Raw genomic sequence first — 26,635 nt, 5'->3', positions numbered from 1 at the left:
TACTGTTTTTCACACAGATTTTGAATCAGTTTTAAATTTCTGTTTAAAAAATGCCTTTTTTTCATTTCTCACTGATGTTCTGAAATTTCTAAATTGTTTATATTCTGTTGTTTATATTCCCCAAATGCTGCATCTGTCTTTAGTTTTTTATATTCAGAAAGAGCCTTAATTTCATATTGAACTTAATACTAGGGACAATCCAACGAGCCGGTGCTTTAACCGGTAAACCTAGACTCTCTTAATGGAGCATAAATATCAAAAATTCTACTAATATTGAAATTTAAAAATCATCTAAACTATAAAGCTCATTGAATAGAGTGTACATCGAGTAACAAATTATCTAAGATAGAACCCCAGTAATTGCGGTATGTTCGAAATGAGATCGGCACAAAATGAAATATCTTCCATGTGGTATAAAAAGCCAGTAAAAACATAAAAAGTTACCAAAATTTAAGAATATACCACAATAGCTTGAAAATAAGAGATGTTATTCTAGGATCTTAAAACACATAAAAAAACACTTTAACTGCATGGAAAATTGAAAAAAATATCCCCAATTGCTTGTAAGAGCTTGTAAAACTACCTCTAATGCCTAGAAAGTATTGAACAATAACCCAACTGTCTGGAAGAAATTTACAAGTATTCAAGTGATTTAAGTGATAAATAAAAGTATGTAATTAAATGATGTAAAAGAAGTTCCATTCTTAGCAATAAATCCTAGAAAAAGAAAATCTGTTGATAAATGGTTTCCCAAAAAATCAACCTTATCAAACTTTAATTGCCTAATTAATTCGTGATACTGTACCACTCTGTATAAACTAAACAAACCAGCAAAAAAACATAAATTTCTTCTGCTCATTAGAGAGAGTCTCAGTGGTGCATCAGAAAGACTCGACTGGTCTCGACCGCTTCAATATCCGCTCGAAGCCGTTTTGGCTCGAGCCGGATTCAAATGACCAAAAATGCGCTTTTTAATTGATATTGGCTTTTTCTACAGTCATAACCATCAGAGCGACATTTAACTGGTTTTTTTTTTAGTCCCTGGTACGTACATCGGATGTTGTTATCGTTCCTAATAAATATACGCCTTTAAAGAGTTATTTCATTTAAAAATTCCCTGTTTTTATTGATTTTAATTAATTATTTATTGTTTGTCTGTCGTTCGACGTCATTTCTTTATGTTAATTTTATGACAATTTTGTCGCGATTTGATGAATGGTTTAAAAAGAGGAGAATAAAGGTTTTTGGTAAAATTAATTTAGATCTTAAAAAACACTAGGCCCATATAGAATTTAGCCATGAAATCTAGTATTTTTAGTGTAATTCTTAAAGTGGTTTAAATTATAAACCCGAAATTATTAATTTACTATTCCGATTTTTATGATATTGAACACTGTGAATCAGAAAAAATCTATAAATTTTGATAGTGATTTTAATAGATGTGATAAAACAATTACTTAAAATTGAGCGGGTAGAACAAGTAATACTTCTAAATTATTTTATTAAAAAATGTATCGATTTAGGTACCCAGCTATCTATGCAGTTACTTAATTTAATTTACATATTTTAAATCTTCGTAGATATTTTTGTGCTCATATTGTACTCCTGTTGTTTTATTTAAAAAAATATATTTATAATAAGAAGACAATAAGGATTCTGTAATTATAATTCTTGTTTTATTTATAAATTTTGAAAAATGTCTATTTGTTAATCTAAAATTGGGCTCTAAAAATGCCAGATTCGACAAGGATTTACAAGAGTTAGAAAATGGAAAAATTATTTTTTTTATTAACTTATTATTTATAATTAACCTATAAGTGTAACAATGTTATGGAACAATATTACCGAGAATATTTATATATATTATTTATTTATATTATTTATTTGAGTTATTTTCAATTTTCAATTTTCCGCTATCTACAAACATACAGGGTTGTCCAGTTTAAACGTCATTAATTTTGATATGTGATAGAGAACTTGAAAAGATTTCAATTCTAATTAAATTTCGCATGCATTCGGTTATTGTAGTGAATTGTCAATTACTGATAAAGCCAATTTTTAAAAAAATTGTTAGTGGCGTAACATACGGAGGGACTTAATCCTTTTTTGCCTCAATTCTGCGAGGCGATAAAATATTTTTTTTATAAGAACTCAACTGTTAAATTCTCCATTTATTTTGGAAAAAAAGCTACTCTTGCAAAATACTAATACTCATCAAAAATGCCATATCATAGAAGCTTCGATTTTTTCTCAGAAAAAAATGTTTTTTTTCGAGTTCGAACTAACTATACCAGCGGATTGTTCTCATCAAGTAGATCACGAAAATATCGGGTTATAAGGGAATCTGAGCAGAACTAAGAAATCGAGTATTTTTTCGACCTCGTTTTTGAGGCCAAAAATGGGCATCAAAAATGCCATATCTCGGCTATCATAGAAGCTACGACCTTGCGGATGGTCTTGTTGGATTCAGAAGGATGAAACCAAGACAAAATCGTTAGAATTTTCCCAATAGCTCCCAGAGAAGCCGAGAAATCGGCCTTTAAATTTTGGGTATTTTCATTTTTCGAGTATACCCAACCCTTTCGATTTTTTTCAGAAAATTTTTTTTTTCGAATTCGAACTAACTTTACCAGCGGATTGTTCTTATCAAGTAGTTCACGAAAATATCGGGTTATAAGGGAATCCGAGCAGAACTAAGAAATCGAGTATTTTTTCTACCTCGTTTTTGAGGCCAAAAATAGGCATCAAAAATGTCATATCTCGGCTATCATGAAAGCTACGACCTTGCCGATAGTCTCGTTGGATTTAAAACGACGAAACTAAGACAAAACCGTTGGAATTTTTCCAATAGCTCCCATAGAAGCCGAGAAATCGACCTTCAAAATTTGGGTTTTTTCATTTTTCGGGTATAACCCCCTTTCGATTTTTTTCAGAAAAAAATTTTTTTTTTCGAATTTGAACTTACTATACCAGCGGATTGTTCTCATCAAGTAGATCACGAAAATACCGGGTTATAAGGGAATCCGAGCAGAACTAAGAAATCGAGTATTTTTTCGACCTCGTTTTTGAGGCCAAAAATGGGCATCAAAAATGCCATATCTCGGCTATCATGAAAGCTGCAACCTTGCCTATGGTCTCGTTGGATTCAAAACGATAAAACTAAGACAAAACCGTTAGAATTTTCAAGATAGCTCCCATAGAAGCCGAGATTTCGGTCTTCAAAGTTTGGGTTTTTCCATTTTTCGGGTATACCCCACCCTTTCGATTTCTTGAGAAAAATTTTTTTTTTTTCGAATTCGAACTAACTATACCAGCGGGTTGTTCTCATCAAGTAGATCACGAAAATACCGGGTTATAAGGGAATCCGAGCAGAACTAAGAAATCGAGTATTTTTTCGACCTCGTTTTTGAGGCCAAAAATGGGCATCAAAAATGCCATATCTCGGCTATCATGAAAGCTGCAACCTTGCCTATGGTCTCGTTGGATTCAAAACGATGAAACTAAGACAAAACCGTTAGAATTTTCAAGATAGCTCCCATAGAAGCCGATATTTCGGTCTTCAAAGTTTGGGTTTTTCCATTTTTCGGGTATACCCCGCCCTTTCGATTTTTTTCAGAAAATTTTTTTTTTTTGAATTCGAACTAACTTTACCAGAGGATTGTTCTCATCAAGTAGATCACGAAAATACCGGGTTATAAGGAAATCCGAGCAAAACTAAGAAATCGAGTATTTTTTCGATCTCGTTTTTGAGGCCAAAAATGGGCATCAAAAATGCCATATCTCGGCTATCATGAAAGCTGCAACCTTGCCTATGGTCTCGTTGGATTCAAAACGATGAAACTAAGACAAAACCGTTAGAATTTTCAAGATAGCTCCCATAAAAGCCGAGATTTCGGTCTTCAAAGTTTGGGTTTTTTCCATTTTTCGGGTATACCCCACCCTTTCGATTATTTTCAGAAAATTTTTTTTTTTCGAATTCGAACTAACTTTACCAGAGGATTGTTCTCATCAAGTAGATCACGAAAATACCGGGTTATAAGGGAATCCGAGCAGAACTAAGAAATCGAGTATTTTTTCGACCTCGTTTTTGAGGCCAAAAGTGGGCATCAAAAATTCCATATCTCGGCTATCATGAAAGCTACGACCTTGCCGATAGCCTCGTTGGATTCAAAACGACGAAACCAAGACAAAACCGTTAGAATTTTCAAGATAGCTCCCATAGAAGCCGAGATATCGGCCTTCAAAGTTTGGGTTTTTTCATTTTTCGGGTATACCCCACCCTTTCGATTTTTTGAGAAAAAATTTTTTTTTTTCGAATTCGAACTAACTATACCAGCGGATTGTTCTCATCAGGTAGATCACGAAAATACCGGGTTATAAGGGAATCCGAGCAGAACTAAGAAATCGAGTATTTTTTCGACCTCGTTTTTGAGGCCAAAAATGGGCATCAAAAATGCCATATCTCGGCTATCATGGAAGCTACAACCTTGCCTATGGTCTCGTTGGATTCAAAACGATGAAACTAAGACAAAACCGTTAGAATTTTCAAGATAGCTCCCATAGAAGCCGAGATTTTGGTCTTCAAAGTTTGGGTTTTTCCATTTTTCGGGTATAACCCCACCCTTTCGATTTTTTTCAGAAAAAAAAAAAATTTTTTTTTTTTCGAATTCGAACTAACTTTACCAGAGAATTGTTCTCATCAAGTAGATCACGAAAATACCGGGTTATAAGGAAATCCGAGCAGAACTAAGAAATCGAGTATTTTTTCGACCTCGTTTTTGAGGCCAAAAATGGGCATCAAAAATGCCATATCTCGGCTATCATGAAAGCTGCAACCTTGCCTATGGTCTCGTTGGATTCAAAACGATGAAACTAAGACAAAACCGTTAGAATTTTCAAGATAGCTCGCATAGAAGCCGAGATTTCGGTCTTCAAAGTTTGGGTTTTTCCATTTTTCGGGTATACCCCACCCTTTCGATTTTTTTCAGAAAAATTTTTTTTTTTCGAATTCGAACTAACTTTACCAGAGGATTGTTCTCATCAAGTAGATCACGAAAATACCGGGTTATAAGGAAATCCGAGCAGAACTAAGAAATCGAGTATTTTTTCGACCTCGTTTTTGAGGCCAAAAATGGGCATCAAAAATGCCATATCTCGGCTATCATGAAAGCTGCAACCTTGCCTATGGTCTCGTTGGATTCAAAACGATGAAACTAAGACAAAACCGTTAGAATTTTCAAGATAGCTCTTATAGAAGCCGAGATATCGGCCTTCAAAGTTTGGGTTTTTTCATTTTTCGGGTATACCCCACCCTTTCGATTTTTTTGAGAAAAAAATGTTTTTTTCGAGTTTGAACTAACTATACCAGCGGATTGTTCTCATCAAGTAGATCACGAAAATACCGAGTTTTAAGGGAATCCGAGCAGAACTAAGAAATCGAGTATTTTTTCGACCTCGTTTTTGAGGCCAAAAATGGGCATTAAAAATGCCACATCTCGGCTATCATGAAAGCTACGACCTTGCCGATAGTCTCGTTGGATTCAAAACGACGAAACTAAGACAAAACCGTTAGAAATTTCAAGATAGCTCCCATAGAAGCCGAGATATCGGCCTTCAAAGTTTGGGTTTTTCATTTTTCGGGTATACCCCCCCTTTCGATTTTTTTCAGGAAAATTTTTTTTTCGAATTTGAACTAACTATACCAGCGGATTGTTCTCATCAAGTAGATCACGAAAATACCGGGTTATAAGCAAATCCGAGCAGAACTAAGAAATCGAGTATTTTTTCGACCTCGTTTTTGAGGCCAAAAATGGGCATCAAAAATGCCATATTTCGGCTATCATGGAAGCTACAACCTTGCCTATGGTCTCGTTGGATTCAAAACGATAAAACTAAGACAAAACTATTAGAATTTTCAAGATAGCTCCCATAGAAGCCGAGATTTCGGTCTTCAAAGTTTGGGTTTTTCCATTTTTGGGGTATACCCCACCCTTTCGATTTTTTTCAGAAAAATTTTTTTTTTCGAATTCGAACTAACTTTACCAGAGAATTGTTCTCATCAAGTAGATCACGAAAATATCGGGTTATAAGGAAATCCGAGCAGAACTAAGAAATCGAGTATTTTTTCGACCTCGTTTTTGAGGCCAAAAAATGGGCATCAAAAATGCCATATCTCGGCTATCATGAAAGCTGCAACCTTGCCTATGGTCTCGTTGGATTCAAAACGATGAAACTAAGACAAAACCGTTAGAATTTTCAAGATAGCTCCCATAGAAGCCGAGATTTCGGTCTTCAAAGTTTGGGTTTTTCCATTTTTTCGGGTATACCCCACCCTTTCGATTTTTTTCAGAAAAAATTTTTTTTTCGAATTCGAACTAACTTTACCAGAGGATTGTTCTTATCAAGTAGATCACGAAAATACCGGGTTATAAGGAAATCCGAGCAGAACTAAGAAATCGAGTATTTTTTTTGACCTCGTTTTTGAGGCCAAAAATGGGCATCAAAAATTCCATATCTCGGCTATCATGAAAGTTACGACCTTGCCTATGGTCTCGTTGGATTCAAAACGATAAAACTTAGACAAAACCGTTAGAATTTTCAAGATAGCTCCCATAGAAGCCGAGATATCGGCCTTCAAAGTTTGGGTTTTTTCATTTTTCGGGTATACCCCACCCTTTCGATTTTTTGAGAAAAAAAATGTTTTTTTTCGAGTTTGAACTAACTATACCAGCGGATTGTTCTCATCAAGTAGATCACGAAAATACCGGGTTATAAGGGAATCCGAGCAGAACTAAGAAATCGAGTATTTTTTCGACCTCGTTTTTGAGGCTAAAAATGGGCATCAAAAATGCCATATCTCGGCTATCATAGAAGCTACGACCTTGCGGATGGTCTTGTTGGATTCAGAAGGATGAAACTAAGACAAAATCGTTAGAATTTTCCCAATAGCTCCCAGAGAAGCCGAGAAATCGGCCTTTAAAGTTTGGGTATTTTCATTTTTCGGGTATACCCCACCCTTTCGATTTTTTGAGAAAAAAATGTTTTTTTTCGAGTTTGAACTAACTATACCAGCGGATTGTTCTCATCAAGTAGATCACGAAAATACCGGGTTATAAGGGAATCCGAGCAGAACTAAGAAATCGAGTATTTTTTTCGACTCTCGTTTTTGAGGTCAAAAATGGGCATCAAAAATGCCATATCTCGGCTATCATAGAAGCTACGACCTTGCGGATGGTCTTGTTGGATTTAGAAGGATGAAACTAAGACAAAATCGTTAGAATTTTCCCAATAGCTCCCAGAGAAGCCGAGAAATCGGCCTTTAAAGTTTGGGTATTTTCATTTTTCGGGTATACCCAACCCTTTCGATTTTTTTTCAGAAATTTTTTTTTTTTTCGAATTCGAACTAACTATACCAGCGGATTGTTGTCATCAAGTAGATCACAAAAATACCGGGTTGTAAGGGAATCCGAGCAGAACTAAGAAATCGAGTATTTTTTCGACCCTCAATTTTGAGGCCAAAAATGGGCATCAAAAATTCCATATCTCGGCTATCATGAAAGCTACGACCTTGCCTATGGTCTCGTTGGATTCAAAACGATAAAACTAAGACAAAACCGTTAGAATTTTCAAGATAGCCCCCATAGAAGCCGAGATATCGGCCTTCAAAGTTTGGGTTTTTTCATTTTTCGGGTATACCCCACCCTTTCGATTTTTTTCAGAAAAAATTTTTTTTTCGAATTCGAACTAACTTTACCAGAGGATTGTTCTCATCAAGTAGATCACGAAAATACCGGGTTATAAGGAAATCCGAGCAGAACTAAGAAATCGAGTATTTTTTCGACCTCGTTTTTGAGGCCAAAAATTGGCATCAAAAATGCCATATCTCGGCTATCATGAAAGCTGCAACCTTGCCTATGGTCTCGTTGGATTCAAAACGATGAAACTAAGACAAAACCGTTAGAGTTTTTAAGATAGCTCCCATAGAAGCCGAGATATCGGCCTTCAAAGTTTGGGTTTTTTCATTTTTCGGGTATACCCCACCCTTTCGATTTTTTTCAGAAAATTTTTTTTTTTCGAATTCGAACTAACTTTACCAGAGGATTGTTCTCATCAAGTAGATCACGAAAATACCGGGTTATAAGGAAATCCGAGCAGAACTAAGAAATCGAGTATTTTTTCGACCTCGTTTTTGAGGCCAAAAATTGGCATCAAAAATGCCATATCTCGGCTATCATGAAAGCTGCAACCTTGCCTATGGTCTCGTTGGATTCAAAACGATGAAACTAAGACAAAACCGTTAGAATTTTTAAGATAGCTCCCATAGAAGCCGAGATTTCGGTCTTCAAAGTTTGGGTTTTTCCATTTTTCGGGTATACCCCACCCTTTCGATTTTTTTCAGAAAATTTTTTTTTTTCGAATTCGAACTAACTTTACCAGAGGATTGTTCTCATCAAGTAGATCACGAAAATACCGGGTTATAAGGAAATCCGAGCAGAACTAAGAAATCGAGTATTTTTTCGACCTCGTTTTTGAGGCCAAAAATGGGCATCAAAAATTCCATATCTCGGCTATCATGAAAGCTACGACCTTGCCTATGGTCTCGTTGGATTCAAAACGATAAAACTAAGACAAAACCGTTAGAATTTTCAAGATAGCTCCCATAGAAGCCGAGATATCGGCCTTCAAAGTTTGGGTTTTTTCATTTTTCGGGTATACCCCACCCTTTCGATTTTTTGAGAAAAAAATGTTTTTTTCGAGTTTGAACTAACTATACCAGCGGATTGTTCTCATCAAGTAGATCACGAAAATAACGGGTTTTAAGGGAATCCGAGCAGAACTAAGAAATCGAGTATTTTTTCGACCTCGTTTTTGAGGCCAAAAATGGGCATCAAAAATGCCATATCTTGGCTATCATGGAAGCTACTACCTTGCGTATGGTCTCGTTGGATTTAAAACGACGAAACTAAAACAAAACCGTTAGAATTTTCAAGATAGCTCCCATAGAAGCCGAGATATCGACCTTCAAAGTTTGGGTTTTTTCATTTTTCGGGTATACCCCACCCTTTCGATTTTTTGAGAAAAAAATTTTTTTTTCGAGTTTGAACTAACTATACCAGCGGATTGTTCTCATCAAGTAGATCACGAAAATACCGGGTTATAAGGGAATCCGAGCAGAACTAAGAAATCGAGTATTTTTTCGACCTCGTTTTTGAGGCCAAAAATGGGCATCAAAAATGCCATATATCGGCTATCATGAAAGCTACGACCATGCCGATAGTCTCGTTGGATTCAAAACGACGAAACTAAGACAAAACCGTTGGAATTTTCCCAATAGCTCCCATAGAAGCCGAGAAATCGGCCTTCAAAGTTTGGGTTTCTTCATTTTTCGGGTATACCCTCCCTTTCGGATTATAAGGGAATCCGAGCAGAACTAAGAAATTGAAGTCCCTCCGTATGTTAGGCCACTGACAATTTTTTTTAAAAATTGACTTTGTCAGTAATTGACAATTTATTACAATAACCTGCATACGAAGTTTAATTAAAATTGAGCTGATAGTTTAAATGTTATGATAAATAAATAAATAATTATTCTTAACTTTAAGACCTTGTATCTTTGTTATTAAATATTTCTGAGAAAAATTTTATAATGAAAGTCTATTTCTTTTTAAATTCATTATCACGTATTAAAATTAATGACGTTTAAACTGGACCACCCTGTATATATCATACGAGATACAAATATTTTATTCGAAACTGCACTAACTACACCAGTGAAAAGATCTTACGTTATAGATCACAAAAACATCGGGTTATGATGACATATGACCAAATCGGTAGAAATTAGAGCATTTTGAAAGCAATATATTGTAGCATCGGTGTTTTAGAACTCATGAATAACCATCTGTTGGGCATAAGTAAAAAATAATATTTATATCTGCAGAAGTCATTTTTAGGAATATCTACACCTTGAACAATGTCATGCAGTCCTAGTACCCTCAGTTAGTATTTTTAGTGGAATTGTGCCCTTTTTCGACCTAACTCAGAAACTCTTTATGCTGTTCACGCATGGATGGATTGCCGTACTATCCTCTAGCACCTGTAAGTAAGATTATAGTTTTTCTTTTTCTTCTCAAGACTGTACTTATATTCATTGATTAATGCAACTGACAAAGGGAAATTAATCAAAGCCAGTTTTAAACATGGATATGATTTATGTAAGGGAGAAAGGTTGTTACGAAACAAATTAGTGACTCTTATAGTAAGGAAAGAACTAAAAAATAATAAAAAAAAAAGTTAATTTTGTTGTTAAAACATATTATATATTAGTACTTTTTATTTCAATGAATATTTGGATTTCAGCTGTATATTGTATTTGTGCAATTAGCCAAAGAAATTTATGATATTTTTTCCTATGAGAGTTTTAAGCAATTTATTAATTTTATATGTTTTTATATGTTTTATAAATATTACTTTTTTTATAATAGTAACTTTCTTTTCATAAGACGTAGCATAAACCACTTTAATATTATTGGAAATTTTTCTACTTTTTATAAAATTTTAAAATTTTATAAAAAGTAGTTATCGTCCCCACTTTTATCTTTTGTTATAAGAAAAATTGCGCCAATTGCAGCCATTATTTATTCACAATTTTTTTTCGTTTTGTGAACGATAACCCAAACGGCTAAAGAATTGAGCAGATGACTCAAGACATTAAACTGATGCAGGTAAGGCCCAAAAAATAGGCACTTAATCGCCCTAATTTATCCTTTTTATTTTTCACCATTTTAATTAGATATTAATTGCTTATCGGTCAAAGTGATTTCTTCAAATTAATTTCACACATGACGTACTTCGAGAGATTGCGTTTTATCCACTCAATATCTCATAACGAGCGACATTGTTTCTAAATTAATAAGGGCCCGTGATCACACGATGGCATGGGTCATTTCTTTTACTTACCATAACGATCGATCAATAAATAAATTCTGGTTCGGTCGAGGACAAGTTTAATCAGCGCCTGTCATCCACGAATATGTCACCGCCAATATGGTCTGCTTTCATGGTACCACGCACCCATCGTAAAGTTTATCGGGCTGGAACCATCGTCAACTCGAGCCGGTATAAATCTGCTTCGTGTGGTATTAAGTTACATTATTGTTATATGGTATTCTTAGATTTTTGACCCTACTTCACGACGGTTTATTATAAGCATTATTGTCTATTAAATGTTTATGTGATTAGAAAGGTGAGGGTATTAATCAGGGGACAGTAATTGAATCTGAAGGTGTCCAAGAAAATTATTTAATTACTTGACCTTTCATTATAAATATGTAAACGGTTAACATAGTTTTCTCATAATCGCCCCTTAAAATTGAAATTTCTATATATTAAATTGAAATAATATTTTTTCTGATATAGTTACAATTGATATCGCTATTTTAGGTGTAAGTCCCTATACGGGTGCTTTAGACAACTTTCCTTATACCATTTTTTTCATTATTATTAATTAAATTCTAAAGCTTTATAAATAAATAACCAGTATTTGCATCGTTATAAAAATTGCACAAAATGTCACAAAAAAAATGAATGCTTAGACAGGTTCCTGTAATAAGTTATTGATTTATTATACTTTGTAACATTATAAATTACAAGTCTCTGTATAACCAAACCTCGATTTAGTGGTAAAACCACAAAAGTTTTAAAAATAATTCTAAATACGTAATTTTCTTATTATACTTTTTCTTCTAGAATCCACTATTTAAAAAATTGTAAAGGCGCGAATTTCTTTCTTTAACAAAAATCTGTAATTTAAAAAGAAAATTAAGAAAACTCCGATTGGGAAGAAGAAGAGTTGCCCATCAGGAACAGTTGGTATGGGAAAGACAATACCAAATGGTCAAAAACAGCAGGTATTAGAGGTAGGACCCCTGCTCATAATTTGGTTGCTATCTTGCCTGGCCTTATTGGCCCTGCTCGTAATAATCCTCCACGTGAGCCTGTAGATGCTTGGAATCTACTAATTTCTAATGAGATGATGCAAAAGTTAGTTGATTTTACCAATTTGAAGATAACATCCACCAGAGAAAACTATAAAAAGTCTAAAAGCTTTGCTCAGTCACAAACTAAATTTTGGCCTTCTTTTACTGAAAATACCAACATATGTGAAATCAAGGCGTTTTTTGGGTTGTTGTATCTTCAGTCCATCTTTAAATCTAATCATGAAGACGTCCGTTCTATGTGGGCAACAGATGGGACAGGAAGACATATTTTCTTAGAGTCTGGCCAGATTTTCGTTTTTATTGAGCTGTCTCAGATTTGACAATGTAGAAACCCGAAAAGAAAGAGTAAAAACTGATAAGTTGGCCGCTGTGTCGGAATTATTTGATGAGTTTGTAGCTAGATCAAAGTCATGTTATTCACCGGGAATTTACCTAACTCTAGACGAAATGCTTGTACCGTTTCGAGGAAGGTGTGGATTTCGGATGTATATTCCGAACAAACCTGCCAAATATGGAATTAAAGTGCAGGTTTTGGCTGACGCTAAAACGCATTATCTCGTAGATGCAGAGATTTATGCCGGTTCCGAAATAAAAGTTGATGGTGCAAAAAAGCCTACATTATCAAATCCAACAAGAGTGGTTCTTAGGCTTGTGGAGTGTGTTAAAGGCACCAACAGGAACATCACCGGGGACAACTGGTACAGTTCAGTGGAACTCGTCGACGAACTCAAAAAAAACAGTTTGACGTGGGAACCTTAATAAAAAATCTGTACCACCTGAATTATTACCGAACCGAAAACGTGCAATTCAATCATCAACGTTTGGATTTACTTTAACCACTATAGTGAGCTATGTGCCAAAAAAAAGTAAAAGCGTTATATTACTTTCTAGCATTCATCATGACGATTCTGTCAACGAAACAACCAAAAAGCCGGAGATAATTCATTTTTATAATGAAACAAAATCTGGAATTGACGCATTAGATGTGAAATGTGGGTTGTATTCAGTATCCAGAAGAACTAACCGTTGGCCAGTAGCAATTTTTTTTGCTATATTGAACATTGCAGGTGTAAATTCTCGAGTATTGTACCAATTTGCATCAAAAGGTAAAGAAATAAAACGATACTCATTTATCAAAACTCTTGGGAAGCAATAGATGAATGAACATTTGCGACTCAGAATGGCCAACAAGAAAGTGCACTCAAATGTACGAATCCTCATTGCTGAACTTTTGGGAGTTGCGAATCCAGTTTCTGAGCAGCCTCAAGTACCTCCTGAAAAAAGTAAAAGAAAAAGGTGTGCCATATGCCCCACCAACAAGGATAGGAAAACTGCTATCCAGTGTGACATATGTAAGTTACCCATTTGCAATCAATGCTGCAAGAAATTGTGCCCTAAGTGTTCTGAAAAAAAATGTTAGGTTTTTTTCGGTTTATGTACTGTAATTTACCCAAGTAATTTTAAATTTTTGAATAAAAGTTTTTTTTATTGATTTTATGGCAATTTTATTATTATGGGTCCTAAGAACCCATCAGTAGTACATATGTAATAAAAATGTGTCGGTAGTAGTTCAGGGTTAAGATTTTCCAGAGTTTTTAATTAATATTCAAATTCAAATTCAAATTCAAATATATTACATAAAGTTATATACAAAAGTGTTATTGTTACATATGGAAAAATAGGTACAAATAAAAATAGATAACAACCCTATTTCATGAGAGAAGAAAAATAACGTTAAATACCTATATACCTAATGCAAAAATCCAAGAAGAGGAATCGGCCTAAGGCCATCTAATGACGTACCTTGTGTGCAGATTTCCTCTTCCAAAATAGCACAGATTTTAAGAGGTTAAGAACGGCAACACCCCGGCCGCTATGCAGGCGGAAAACAGGCGAAAGAACAAAAAGGTAGTAAAAATTACGACTAATATGCACTAAAATAACCCAATATCCACACACTCAGAACAACGTTTCAAAAAATGTTTGATTTTTCAATAAAAATTTTTGGATAATTATAATATTTTTTCAATTCAGCAGGCAGTGTGTTAAAAAGAACTGGTCCATAATAGATTACAAATCTTTGGGTCACATTTGTACGTTTAAATGGAATAAACATTTTTATCTCTTTTGTTGCTCTTGTGAGATAGTTGATAGAATCACTATTAATTGGTGATAATGTAGTATGGACATAGTTTAAAGTGGAATGGATATAAATATTTCTGACACTTAGTAAATTTAGATTATTATATAGTTCACCAGTTAAAAATCTATATGGTCTTTTAAATATTATTTTTAGTGCAGAATTCTGAGTGATTAACAACTTCTTTATAGTATTGTTATACGCGCAACCCCATATAATAATACAGTACCTTAAATTGGATTCTATTAGTGCGTTATATAAAGTTTTTAACATTTTTACATTTAGGATTTCACGTACCTGATACAATTTATAAAAAATATTCCTAATTTTTTTATTAACGAATGCAATATGTTCCTCCCATTTAAGATACTGATCCAGTATAACCCCCAGATATTTGATTTTTTCAACTTTTTTTATTTTGATACATTTACATGCATCATTATGCAATAAGCAGTCATTATTATGAATAACAATCTCTGTGGGCGGTGGTTGATCTACTGACGTTGCGGAAAAACTCATATAATAAGTTTTATTAAAGTTTAAACTTAAAAGACTATTGTTGAGCCACTCATACATTTTACTAAGGCCAATTTCGGCTTTTTTAAAGGCTCTCTTCCAAGAATTATCAGAAAACAATAATGCAGTATCATCTGCGTACGAAATAACTTCGCAGTCGTCCAATAAGCTTCCCATACTATTAATATACACAAGGAAGAGTGGTCCCAGCACTGTCCCTTGTGGAACTCCGGTTTTAATGTATTTAGGAGAGCTCATTGTGTTATTAATCTTAACAAATTGTTTTCTATCTGATAAATAATTTTTAAATAAGTTAAGAGGCCCGTTTCGAACACCAATTTTTTCTAAACGGTTAAAGAGAATTTCATGTGAAACGGTATCGAAGGCTTTCGAAAGATCCATAAAAACTGCTAAACTTTTTTTTCTGTTTTGTACATTAATGTTAATATTATTAACTAAATCAAATACGGCTTTGTCCGTTTTTTTTAATCTCGAAAACCATATTGTTTTTGATATAAAAGATTATTCTTTTTCAGGAAATTCATTATTCTAGACTTTAAACATTTTTCAAATATCTTAGCAAAGTTATTTATGAGAGAAATGGGTCTATAATTAGTAGTTTCATCACGATTATCTGATTTATATATAGGAGATACCAGAGAGACTTTCCAATCAGAGGGTAAGTTAAACGTTGAAAATGACAAATTTATTAAGTAAACTAAAGGTTTTAAAATATGAACATGTATTTTTTTAATTAAATTTGTTGAAATTTTATCTTCGCCTGGTGCTGAGTTATTTTTTAATGTTTTAATGTGCATTATAAGTTCATTTGTATTAACTGGAAAAAGAAACATGGAGTTAGGATTAATTTTAATTTTTTCTTTAAAACTCGATGAATTCTTATTGTGGTTTTTTTGAATTTTTGAACCTACATTTGTAAAAAACTCATTAAAGGTATTACTAATTGTTACTTCATCTGTTATTATGTCATTATTTACTTTTTTAAATTATTAAATTATTTTGAGGCGCTTTTTTTTGATGGTTGGTAATCTCATTAATAAATTTCCATGTTTTTTTGTAGTCATTTTTGGATTCATCTATTTTTAGCTTATAATAATTATTTTTTTCCAATTTCATTACCTTAGTTAAATTATTCCTAAATTTTATTTCATCGGTAAAATTATGGTTTATGTTTAAAGATTTTTTCATGCTATCTCTCTGTTTTATAGAATTAATAATACCCTGGGTTACCCAAGGCTTACGTTTTCTTGTTTTGCTATTTAGTGTTATAATATACGTGTGTTTCCTTAGAGAATATAAAATTTTATTTTTAAAACAGGTATATGACTCTTCTATATTGTTGTTTGTAAACACTTCTTCCCATATTTCTTTAGCCAGATCATTTTCTAAATTTGTGTAATTTATATTTGCTTTCCGTTGCATGCTATTAAACTTGGCAATATTTTTTGTTACATTTTTAATAGATAGCCCAATAGGATAATGGTCAGTTAGTATACAGGTATACAGTTAGTATACATAACTATAACTATCCTTAAACCGATTTGGTTGAAATTTGGTGCAGTTATAAGACGGTTATTTAGCTGTAACTAGATTGAAATTATTAGGTCCAGTGGCGTGTCAGTGGGCACCACATGCTTGTTGTTGAGAAAAAAACAAGGCCAATAATTGTTTTGCAGCTTTTTATTTATTTTTGTATTTAAGCAACTAAAAATACAACTTTTTCGTATCTTATATTATCTTTATATCTGGCTCTGTTTTCGAAAAAAAAAAAAGTATCTTTAACTCATTCTAAAAATTATCCATGGACGACAACATGAAATAAAAACCAATTAATTCGATAAACAATTTCGACCTTAAAGTAATGCACGACTTTTTGGTCTCTTGTGTCTTGTTTACTATGATAATAAACATTCAACTTCTACGATTTTTATTATCAGATTTTTGAAATACAACAAAATAACAAATACATTGCTTCTTATGACAAATAATTGGCAAGTCCATTCAAGTCCCTCCTTTGTACCCACCTGCTTTGGAGACCAGCTGACAGTGATAGAATTGCTATAAGTAAAATTCAGCTGTCAATTAGCAGTGATTCATTACTCCATCATGAATAATTTTACTAACCATGAAATGACAGATATCCTAACAGAGTAATTCCATGTGCAAAAACATTTAGAAAACTACATGCAAGATTATGTGAAACTGGGAGTTTTAATAAAAATATGGGTGGTGGAAGACCAGAAACTAAAACAACGCCTGAACTGGAAGAAGCTATACTTGATGCGATAGAAGATCCTTCCAATAGTATCAGGAAGATTGTACTGCAGCTTGAAGTCAGTTCAAAAACCGTTTGGAAAGTTCTAAAAAGAAACCTCCTGCATCCATATTACATACAGCGTGTACAAGCTCTACTGCCTCGGGATTTTCATCCAAGATTAATGTTTTGCAGGTGGTTGATTCATACGATGGCACACAATAATAATTTCCTACCAAATATTTTATTTACGGATGAGGCAAATTTTTCAAGAGATGCTATATGCTAACTTCCACAATGATCATTTTTCAAAATCCCCACGTTATTAGAGAAACTCATTTTCAGCAACAATTTTCGCTGAACGTTTGGATAGGAATTATTGGTGACTACCTAATTGGCCCATTTTTTTTACCGGCAAGATTAACAGGTGAATCCTACACGGATTTCTTGCAACACCATTTACCCACTTTATTAAAAGAAGTACCCCTACAAGTAAGAGTCAACATGTGGTTTATGCACGACGGGGCTCCAGCTCATTTCAGTGTTCTTGCTCGAGTGATGGAATTATTATTAAACATCTACTTTTTAAAAAAGGAATAAATTTAATTCAAAATAAATTCTACACAAATTTGACCATCGATTAACTACAACTTTATTCGTCGAAAATTAATAGATGAGTGATTTTATATAATGCAATTTTTATGGAGCCTAATAATATTAAAATGCTTATTTTGTTAATTCAGGAATATTTATAATAATACTAATTATGTATGGGGTCAACTGAGGTTCTTGGCCTGGTTGCATCACATAACTCCTCCCTCCTTAAGTTCGGAAAATAAGGGCTGCAATGGCTGCTCGTTTTTTCGACTCTCTTGTGAAGGGCCGTCGAAGGGGTCGTTCTCGTAGTGGTGGCTTCTATGGGATGAAACAGGCTTTTTCCATTTCTTCCATCCAATATACAGCAGGATTCCGCATATGAGGGCGGCAATGGATGAGATTGGAGCGATACACGGGTACGTGGAATTTTCGGGCGCCTCTAGAGGGTGTAACTGGATTGTCGACAATATTTTCTGCGCTGTCTTCAGTTCATCCAAGTTTATTTCCTCGAGGGTTAATTTGGAATTGTTGTTGCTGCTTTGGACATACGAAAACTTTGGCAATTCTAACACATATTGGAATTCTATCTATCTCAACGGGGCACATAGATAGGGTAACAATACTTGGTTCAGAGATCTTGTAGAGTCCTTGTTGACATTTGTCTCGGGCGATTGTCATCTGCACAGGAATGACCAAAATTTCGTTACCATTTAGGCGTTGAATGGTACTTTTTTGGTAATTAACATTGGTTAACGGGCATATATTGGTTGACGTTGTTAGCAGTTGGAAGAGGCAATATTCGTCTTTTGAGAGGGTGGTTTGCTTGCAGATAAAAACGTCTTCTAGCTGCGGGCATTCCTCTTCTGTGGTCCAGTAGTTATCGTTTGTGAGTAGCATATAAGGATTGGAAGGGAGAATGGTTTTGTTTCCATTGGGTATTGGGTAGAGTTTGTAAAGTATATAGTGGTTGGGAAAGACAATTGGGGTGTGTATTGAAAATAAAATTGAGCTATTTTTGATAATTACTTGAACAGATAAATAGTTATAAAAGTTTACTAATTCTTTAAATTCAGATATTCGGTTTGGACCATATATTGTTTTTATATTTTCTATTAAATTTAAAAGTTGGTTAGGATTGAGTATAGAGTTGTGCATTTTATTTACATGAGCGAATGAGATTGCGTTTTCGATGTTATTTATTACGGAATTTAAAGTGTTTAATTGCAACATTATATTGTCTAATATTAAAGACATATATAGGGCATTAGATAAATCTAACTGATTTTTCTCAAGTAAATTTAGTTTTTCCAATATAATTGCTTGATTGGTATTTATTTTTTCTAAATTTTTAGTAAATTCTTGTGTGATAGAGGATAGAATTGATTGTTCTTTATTAAAGTTGTTATTTACAATTTCTTAATTTTTTGTTAGCATATCGAAATAGTTATTATAGCGGGTTTCATCGTCTGAGTCAAGGGTACCGAAGAGCCATTTTTCAGCGTTACCTACTACGTTAAGTAATCCTCTTTTTGATCGATTAGGTTTGTGAAAAATCTTAGTATTTCTTAAAATTGTCTGAAAATATTCATAGGTTTGATTAAATTTATAGGATGTAAGAATTGAGAAGCTTTCATTTTGATTTGTACTGAAAACAGTTTTGTTTGCCTGAGTTAGTATGTTTTTTATGTTATATAGGGGAATTTCGATTTCTGTGAGGTTTATGTGAAAAGTGGATGTATATTTCGTAGCTGATATATAGGTTTTTCCTATGGCCATTGGTAAAATGCGATTTCTAATTCTTTTTACTTCTAAGTTCGTAGCTATTGGTAGGAGGAGCAGGAATGGGATGATTTGTCTCATGATTTTACTTCTCGCAACTGTGGTCTTCTTGCCTTGGGTTGATTTCAATGCCTCAACAAACAGTTAAAACTGACGATTTCTTGGCTTCAGCAACGTTTTCTTGGACTGCTTGCACAACCAGGAATCTTTGAGACACCTACATCCTACCGACTGCGCTAGTGATGGAATTATTATTGAACATCTACTTTTTAAAAAAGGAATAAATTTACTACTACTTTATTCGTCGAAAATTTATAGATGAGTGATTTTATATAATGTAATTTTTATGGAGCCTAATAATATTAAAATGCTTATTTTGTTAATTCAGGAATATTTATAATAATAATAATTATGTATGGGGTCAACTGAGGTTCTTGGCCTGGTTGCATCACATAACTCTCGTCAGCATCTCGACGTCATCCACCTTAATTGCTGGATTGGACGTGCAGGACCTCAAAATTGGCCGGCTCGCAGTCCTGATATGAATTCCCTGGATTACTATTTATGGGGCCATCTGAAGGCTCTTGTTTATAAAACTCCTGTTCTAGATGTGAATGACTTGAGGAATCGGATAATTGTCAATTGCAATATCATAAGGGATACTCCAGGTATTTTTGAGCGTGTCAGACACTCAATGACAAATCGTTTGCTCATTTACTTTAAGGTCGAAATTGTTTATCGAATTAATTGGTTTTTATTTCATGTTGTCGTCCATGGATAATTTTTAGAATGAGTTAAAGATACTTAAAATTTTTTTTTTCGAAAACAAAGCCAGATATGAAGATAATATAAGATACGAAAAAGTTGTATTTTTAGTTGCTTAAATACAAAAATAAATAAAAAGCTGCAAAACAATTATTGGCCTTGTTTTTTTCTCAACAATAAGCATGTGGTGCCCACTGAAACGCCACTGGACCTAATAATTTCAATCTAGTTACAGCTAAATAAGCGTCTTATAACTTCAAATAACTGCACCAAATTTCAACCAAATCGGTTTAAGGATAGTTATAGTATTTTTAAAATACCGTTATTTTTTTGAACCTTCATCGCCCTGTATCTCAGAAACAAAGCAACTCCCGACATACGTTCATAGGAACTTTTTTTCATAAAACGACCTAACGATTCACCCTGTATAGTTTCGTACCGTAGATAGGAAACACCCTGTATATATAAATATTACAGATTCCTGCACTGGGTTACAGGTTTCTGTAGTAAAATATCTAAATGCAATGCAACACCGCAAAAATTTAAAAGATCACACTCTGAGTAAGCAATATTTTGGTTACCTGCCCACGTTAATGAATTAAATTAAATTTAAATAAAAAAAGGTTTTTTTTTCAATTACTTAGAACTATAGAACTAGAAGGCAAAAGCAAAAAAGCGATGCGTTAAACTTGACCTTGAAAAAATGCGGCAACACCGCAAAAGCGTTTATGACTTTGACATTTCAGGCTGTCCAAGCTATTATTTCCTTTTAAAAATAAAAATAAATATCTTTATTAGTTAAATTAAGCCAAAGAAATGCCGTTTGCCAAAGAATACAACCAGCTGAATTATGTTACCAGTGCACATACGAATACAGCGAGCTAACAAAGAACTTTCGCCCAGGTTGCAAGTAACTTTGAAGGTATTATGCCCTTTTAATCTAGACCTTGGCCCTTGTGTTTGTTTCTTTTTTAATTTTCAAAAAAGGGCTAAATTTAATTAAATTTATTAACTAGTTTCGCTTATGGGGTAATCAAAAGCTTTAATTGATACTAATAAAGTGGACAGACTTGAAGTCATCACCTAATCTGGAGAAATGGTTTGATGGATGGGGTACTTAAGATGTTTAATAATTTTACAATTTCTTGTCAAAATCAGTTGGCCAATTATATTGCCTGATTAAATACAAATAAGCTGTTTTCATTAAAAATTCTTAGAACAATATTATATAAGTAGACTTATTTTTTTTACAAAAAACTTTCTTTTGTTTAGCTTTAACATTGTCCCATTCCATTAAACTTTAATGGAAACAGACAGTAAGTCATCAACATGGGTTGTGTAAACAGCAAAACAGACATAAATGATACACACCCGAACATTTTTCATGTTATAAATGTGAACGACAGAGGCCGCCCAGTCAGCAGAGGAAAACTAGAGGTAAACAAACATTTTTAGATCATAATTTAAACAGCTAATTTACATTCACCCGAAGGTATTAGAAACAGAACTGATTTTACATCAGAAGGGCAAAAACCCCATAAAATGGCCCTTGAGATCTCTTAGAAAATATGGCTGGGATATGGACACTGATATATTTAGCATAGAGTGTGGACGAAGGAGTCCAACGGGGGCAGGCTATTATGCTTTTAAATGTCGAAAGGCTGAGCAGCTGTTTAATATGGTGCAACAATATATCATAGGTAAGGGCTTTAATCATGAAACTAAAACACATTAACTGTAAATTTTACAAAGCAATAATATTTACATAAACAACTTTCATAATCTAAACCTACTTAAAAAATTAATACTAAAGTAAAAAACACCTATACTACATATACTAGAAACAACCTTAATAATGTATATGCAAGAATGTAAATACAAAACTTTATGCACAATTATGAAGTAAGTGACCTCTTTAGATGCATTAAGGAACTTATGTTAAACACATCAATATTCGAATTGTTCAACAAATTCATATACCTATCCATAGGATTGTTAATTCCATAGGATGTTCTGTGGATTGGAATGTTAAAGGTTACATTATGGCGCAACCCGTGATGAGGAACATTAAATCGTATGCGACCCAACAGATCAGGGCAATCAATAAGCCTATTAACGATCTTATATATAAAACTAGCACCAGAAATATTACGGCGTTGCAACAGTGTCGGAATAGATAATTGACTTTCAATATAAGAATAGTCATGGTTCTCAATGACAGTTAAAGTTCTATGAGCACAATATCTCAGGAATTTATGTTGAACTCTTTCTAAAGCATCGATATGAATCTAGTGGTATGGAGACCAAACTACAGAGCAGTACTCCAATATAGTTCTTACTAGGGAGCAATAAACCCTTCTTGTTGAAGAGACTGAGAAATATGAACAGTTTCTCATAACAAACCCTAGCAATTTTGATGCTTTTATAGAAATTGAATTAATATGATCAATAAATGTGAGTTTCTCATCAAAAATAACTCCTAAATCCCTAATAGATGTAACATAATTCAGTGGCTCATTATTAATGAAGTAGTTGGATTGAAACCGGTTGATCCTGCGAGTGAAACTAATAACACAACATTTCCTAGCATTTAAATGAAGATTGTTTTGTTCACACCAATTATTTAGGCGATCCATATCTGCTTGTAGTAATTCTTGATCCACAATACTACCAACCACCCTCCTAAATTTTAAGTCGTCTGCAAACATCAAACACTGACTATACAGGAAACAGTTAACTATATCATTAATAAATAAATTATTTATTTATTTATTTATTTATTTATTTATTTATTTATTTATTTATACACGGGATCAACCCCATTACAAAAAATATATATATTCTTAAAAAAGAAATAAAAGCTATACTACCTAACCACTAATTACTAATTAACAATAATTATCAGACTTAATCTTAATACCAAGGATAATTAAACCGTTTTACAAGTAGTAACAATATTCTCTCAAAATCAGAACAATTAACAATGCAAAATTAGCTAAGAAAAAACAAAATATATTATTATCAATGACAATGATCAAATGTATTTCAAATCATTAATCAAGGAGCAAAATTATTTCAAAAAAACAAAATCCTACAAACTCTTAATAAGACTCCTAAAATGCAATAAGGAAATTCCTAAAACTTCAATTCCAGTAGAGTTTACCAGTCTCAAGGTCCTTTCGACAGGCGAGTGCATAGCATAGTTGGTACGATGATAAGGCAAAGAAAACAATCGATTTGCCCTCAGATTACGGTATGGAATATTAAATGAAATCCTATTAAGTAGTTCGGGACAAATCACAAGGCCATTCAAAAGTTTATAAATAAACACCAAATCATTCTCAGTGCGTCTCTTAAGTAAACTCCGCATATTCAGCAAGTTCATTGCTTCATCATAACAATGGTCATTAGGAACTGGAATGCGAAGTTTATAAAGGCAGAATCGTAGAAATTTATTTTGAACCCTCTCCAGTGCCATACAATTATTCATGTACAGAGGAGACCAAATCATTGATCCATACTCCAACAAAGAGACAACAAGTGATATGTACAACCTTTTGCAAGTTTCAACCGACAGATCCTTACAATTGCGCAGGACAAAACCAAGGACCTTAGATGCTTTAGTTATAATAGTATTTACATGGGCATTAAAATTCAATTGTTCATCAAAAAAGATACCAAGGTCCTTTACTACTTCAGTGTACCTAAGATTAACATTATCAATAGTATAGGAGGAAGTTACCCGTTTGTTTCTTTTGTAGAAACTAATGTAACTGCATTTACCCACATTCAGAGCCAAACTGTTACCAACACACCATTCACACAATCTATTCAGATCATCTTGCAAGAGAACCATGTCTTGTTCTGAACTGATCACCTTATAAAACTTTAAATCATCGGCAAATAACAAAAAATTACTATTTTTAAAGCAAACCAAAATATCATTAATGAAAATATTGAACAACAGGGGAGAACAATGACCACCCTGTGGAACCCCAGAGGTCACACTGATAAGATGTGACCTAGCATCCCCAATTTGTACCTGCTGAAATCTGTCAGAAAGAAAACTCGCAAACCAGGCCACCAAACAATCTGAAAAACCAAAAAGTCTCAATTTTTCTAATAATAAGCTATGGTTGACACTGTCAAATGCCTTGGAAAAGTCTGTATATATTACATCCACCTGTTCACCCCTCTCCAAAGCACTTAACAGAGCACCCTGATACAGCAACAAGTTTGTAATAGCAGACTTGCCACGACTGAAGCCATGCTGTTCATTTAACAGAAGTTCTTTGCAATAAAAATTAATTTGGTCATAAATAAGACTGTCTAGAAGTTTTGGGATGGCAGACTGTACACACACACTCCTGTAATTGATCATTTCATTAGCAGCACCACATTTAAATATAGGCGTTTACCACATTTAAATTAAATAATAAGGGTGATGTATGCCCTCCCTGAGGGAGACCTGATGTTATGCTGATAGGATCAGAAAGATGTCCACCTACCCTGACCCTTTGAATACGGCCAGTTAAAGAATTCTTAATCCAACTCACAAAATCAACATGAAACCCTACGGAGATCAGTTTTGACAGAAGAATTTGATGATCAATACGATCAAACGCCTTACTAAAATCGGTGTATATAGAATCAATTTGTTTATGATCCTCTAATTTACTCATAAGATCAGATTGGTAACAGATCAAGTTAGTGGCAGTAGACTTATTCTTGCAAAACCCATGCTGTGAATCTGATATTAAGCCTTTGCATAACCAAGAAAGTTGATTAGCTATGAGGCTATCAAAAAGTTTGGGTATTGAAGATTGAATGCAAATACTTCTATAATTATCTATGACATCCCGACGGCCAGCTTTAAACAACGGCACAATAAAACTTTCCCTCCAGGCAATTGGAAATGTGGATGTTTGTAAGGAAGCATTAAATAACAAAGATAAAGGAATGGCAAGAGTACCTACACACTTCCTCAAGAGAAAATTCGGAATCCCATCTGGGCCTGCAGTAATCTTGTTAGGGAGTGAGCTAATACCTTCAAATATATCATATGTTAAGATCTTAGTAATGTTTAAATTTAAACTATTAGCGGGAGCATTTTGCAGCTGATTATTATCAATACCAGGAGAATAAACAGTTTGGAAAAATTCTTTAAACATGTTTGCAATATCCAAACCACTGGACGCTTGCTTGTCACCATAAAAGAGCGTATTGGGAAGGGTATAATTGGACCTCTTATCATTGATATACTTCCAAAATGATTAAGGGTCATTCTGTAAGCTAGAATCTATCCCTTCAATATATTGTCGGAAGCACAAATCAGACATACGTTTGCATTCAGACCTAAGGCGAGAAAATTTTATATACTTTTCGTCTGTATTATCTCTCATATATAATGAATGAGCACTCCTTTTGTTCCTAGTTAACTTTCTAAGTTCAGGGGAGAACCACTTAGGAAATGAGGAAGTTCTATATTTCTTTAAAGGAATAAAATATGCAATCCCCATAGAGAGATATTCATAAAAAACGCTGATTGATAAGTTAAGATCACTATGAGATAAACACTCGTTCCAATTAATTGAGGAGAGAAAGATATTAAGCTCATTGTAGTTACCGCTTCGGAAATCATAAAAAAAATCTTCATAAGCTAGATTTGAAGAAATTGAGTTATTTGCTGTTGAAATATCCAAATGACAGGCATAATTACAATAGTTTTCCTGTGAATCACGGCTGATTCATGTGGCATAAACTAATATGCTACCTGTGAGACACACTTGATTCACGTGGCAGTTAAGGTGTTAACTATTTAAGACTGAATTAAAATTTATAATTAAACTTATAGTGTCACCTTGAATTTTCTAATATTTCACAGTTAAAAGATCTTGGGTGTGATGAGTTGCATGATTTCAGAAACACTATTTTAAACTGTAATATATAAAACTGATGTTGCGGAAGAAAAGTTTTGTTCATATTATTGACGTTTAAAACCGTTAGCATAACTTCATCCTCAGAGGACGACATTTTGAATTTAACTAGCCTTTTTTACGTCATGCTACTTAAGTGTGCGCTACCTGCCACGCCAGTGCCATGCCCATGCTATGTCACTGCCGCTTTGGTGGGCGCTCTGCCTTAGAATACTGTTCATTATCAAAATTCATATTAACACTCTTAAGACTTCGACATAAATGTTTGAGACATTGTGCTTATAGGTCTGATATTGCCATGCTTGACCATGACTACAGTTTTATTGTTTATCTTCAAACTTGTACATAATGATATGGGTTGTCCCTTTCTTTTATGTTATATAACATTTAATGTTCCATATCAGGGTCTTAGATATCATTCTACTTACAATGTTCCTTTTCAAAGAACTTTCTATGGAATTCCAAGCCCTATCGATTCTTATTATTTCACTATCAATCAGGTAAAAAGATGTCTTGCTTTGCGAAAAGGTGTTAGCTTGGTAATTATGTTGTTATATTATAATTTGATATGTTTTCTCATTAATGTTCTCTCATTTTGAATTTAGCACTTTGTATTGTATGATTACTA

The 26,635-nt window shown here is 33.6% G+C and overlaps 1 protein-coding gene across 2 annotated transcripts in view; it reads left to right on the top strand.

Annotated features, from left to right (window-relative positions):
• The first annotated feature begins 20,812 nt into the window (after positions 1-20,812).
• LOC126746222 (uncharacterized) overlaps positions 20,813-26,635 on the top strand; it is a 28,695-nt gene continuing 22,872 nt past the window's right edge. For both annotated transcript variants that reach the window (XM_050454374.1, XM_050454373.1), the window contains exons 1-3: positions 20,813-20,993; positions 21,344-21,508; positions 21,564-21,771. In XM_050454374.1, coding sequence (XP_050310331.1) covers positions 21,401-21,508; positions 21,564-21,771 — 316 coding nt within the window. In that variant the 5' untranslated portion in view covers positions 20,813-20,993; positions 21,344-21,400. The remainder of the gene's footprint in view (positions 20,994-21,343; positions 21,509-21,563; positions 21,772-26,635) is intronic.

The sequence above is a fragment of the Anthonomus grandis genome, chromosome 17 (genome assembly GCF_022605725.1).
Source record: "Anthonomus grandis grandis chromosome 17, icAntGran1.3, whole genome shotgun sequence".
Taxonomy (NCBI): Eukaryota; Metazoa; Arthropoda; class Insecta; order Coleoptera; family Curculionidae; genus Anthonomus; species Anthonomus grandis.
The sequence above is the reverse complement of the archived record's forward strand: the minus strand, read 5'-3'. Positions and strand labels throughout refer to the sequence as shown.